Source organism: Chaetura pelagica, unplaced genomic scaffold (assembly GCF_000747805.2).
Source record: "Chaetura pelagica isolate M959 unplaced genomic scaffold, ChaPel_1.0 scaffold2, whole genome shotgun sequence".
NCBI lineage: Eukaryota > Metazoa > Chordata > Aves > Apodiformes > Apodidae > Chaetura > Chaetura pelagica.
Window position 1 is genome coordinate 5,803,446 of NW_009952796.1, and position 1,881 is coordinate 5,805,326.

At 45.7% G+C, this 1,881-nt stretch overlaps 1 protein-coding gene across 1 annotated transcript in view; it reads right to left on the reverse strand.

Moving 5' to 3' along the window:
* ACBD3 (acyl-CoA binding domain containing 3) overlaps window positions 1-243 on the reverse strand; it is a 22,340-nt gene extending 22,097 nt beyond the window's left edge. The window contains exon 1 of the mRNA XM_009994819.1: window positions 210-243. Within this exon, the coding sequence (XP_009993121.1) occupies window positions 210-243 (34 nt within the window). The remainder of the gene's footprint in view (window positions 1-209) is intronic.
* Window positions 244-1,881: the final 1,638 nt, after the last annotated feature.

Consider the following 1,881-nt stretch of genomic DNA (forward strand, 5'->3'; position numbering starts at 1 on the left):
AAGGGGAGGGGAGAAGGGCAATACCTGTGAGATATTAGAAAAAAATAAATAGAGGCTCAGCTTTTGAGAGCAGTCAGAAGTCCTGCTCTGGGATACTGGAGTAACAAATGACAGAATATTTTTCCAGAAAAAAATTATGAATTTGCAGAGATAGCTCTTTGAGCTACAGTGTGGAATCCTGCCTTATCTGATATACAATAGAGATTTACCCAGAGCTATATGTCCAGGCAGCCACAGGGCCATGATTGCATCCTTGCCACTGCTGGAGATCAGCTGCCAGGCTCAGGGCCTGCTCACAGCCATGGGGAGCACTCCTGGCAGGCACCAGTGCTCTTAGCCTTGGCCCTTGCCTGAGCTGTGGCCACAGGCCCCCAGATCCTCACCTGTACCTTGTCCTGTGGGTTTGCACTCCCAACCCCCTTGGCTCCCTGATCCTTAGGGAGCAGCCAGCCCTGGCTGTTCCATGGCACACAGCCAGTATGGCTTAGAATAATAGAATCACTGAATGGTCTGGGTTGGAAGGGACCTTTGAAGATCATCTAGTTCCAACCCCCCTGCATGGGCAGGGACACCTCCCACTAGACCAGGTTGCTCAAAGACCCATCCAACCTGCCATTAAGCACTTCCAGGGAGGGGGCAGCCACAGTTTCCCTGGGCAACCTGTTCCAGTGTCTGACCACCCTCATAGTGAAGAATTTCTTCCTAATGTCTAACCTCTATTCTATCCTCTTCCAATGTAAAGCTTTCCCTCCTCTACATGCCCTTATAAAAAGTCCCTCCCCAGCTTTCCTGTAGCCCCTTGAGACACTGGAAGGCTGCTATGAGGTCTCCCTAGAGCCTTCTCTTCTCCACACTGAACAGCCCAAACTCTCTCAGCCTATCCTTGTAGGAGAGGTGCTCCAGCCCTCAGATCATCTTTGTGGCCCTTCTGTGGACTTGCTCCAAGAGCTCTACATCCCTCCTGTGTTGGGGGTTCCAGAACTGGACACAGTACTCCATGTGGGGTTTCACAAGAGCAGAGTACAGGAGGAGAATCGCCTCTCTTAACCTGTTGGCCACACTTCTTTTGATACAGCCCTGAATACTTCTAACACCTTTGGTGCTCATGAATCCTGTAAATGAGGACATATTTCCCAAAGGATTATGACAAGGAGTTCGAAATAGTTTATGTATTTGAGGAAAACTGTAGCTTAATTCACAGATAGGATGAAAATGCTAAGTACAGCAAGTAAATTACTAATTTTTTTACTTATAGCAGCTGGTTCTGCATGGGAAAGGAAACACAGAATAAATACAAGTCCCAGAGAGGTCACCTAGTCCAGCAAGTGTGTTTTCCACTAAATGGTACCTAGAAACTTTATATAGAATAAATAAATTATTTAATTCAAGCTCTGAATATTTAACAGTTAAAAATATCAACCTACTCATTTCAATTATACAGTGAATCATTAAAATGTTCATAGAGAAAAACACTTAAACATAAAGCAATTCTACTCATCTTGGTGTTTACAGGTATCAGACCATCAGCCCTTCCTCCCAGGAGCCCACACGTGTAACCCATATGCTCAGGCTGTCTTTTGGAGGAGTTGCACTTGCAAGGTGGTGGTCAACAGGGGAAGGAGCCCTGTTGTCTAGGATGTGGCCTAATGTGATGCTTGCAAGAGCAAAGCTGCTAGATACTTGATTTATCTCAAATGAACATATCTGAACAGCTGAGTCTGGCACTATGCCATGGGCTCAGAAATGCAAATAATTCACTATGAAAATAATGTTATCAGCTTCTCAGGAATGGCTATATTAAATAAAACAGGTGTGAACATCACTCCCAGCCCTAGTGTTATTGTACCAGCCTGGAGCTCCTGTAGCTGGGAGAAGAGAGTG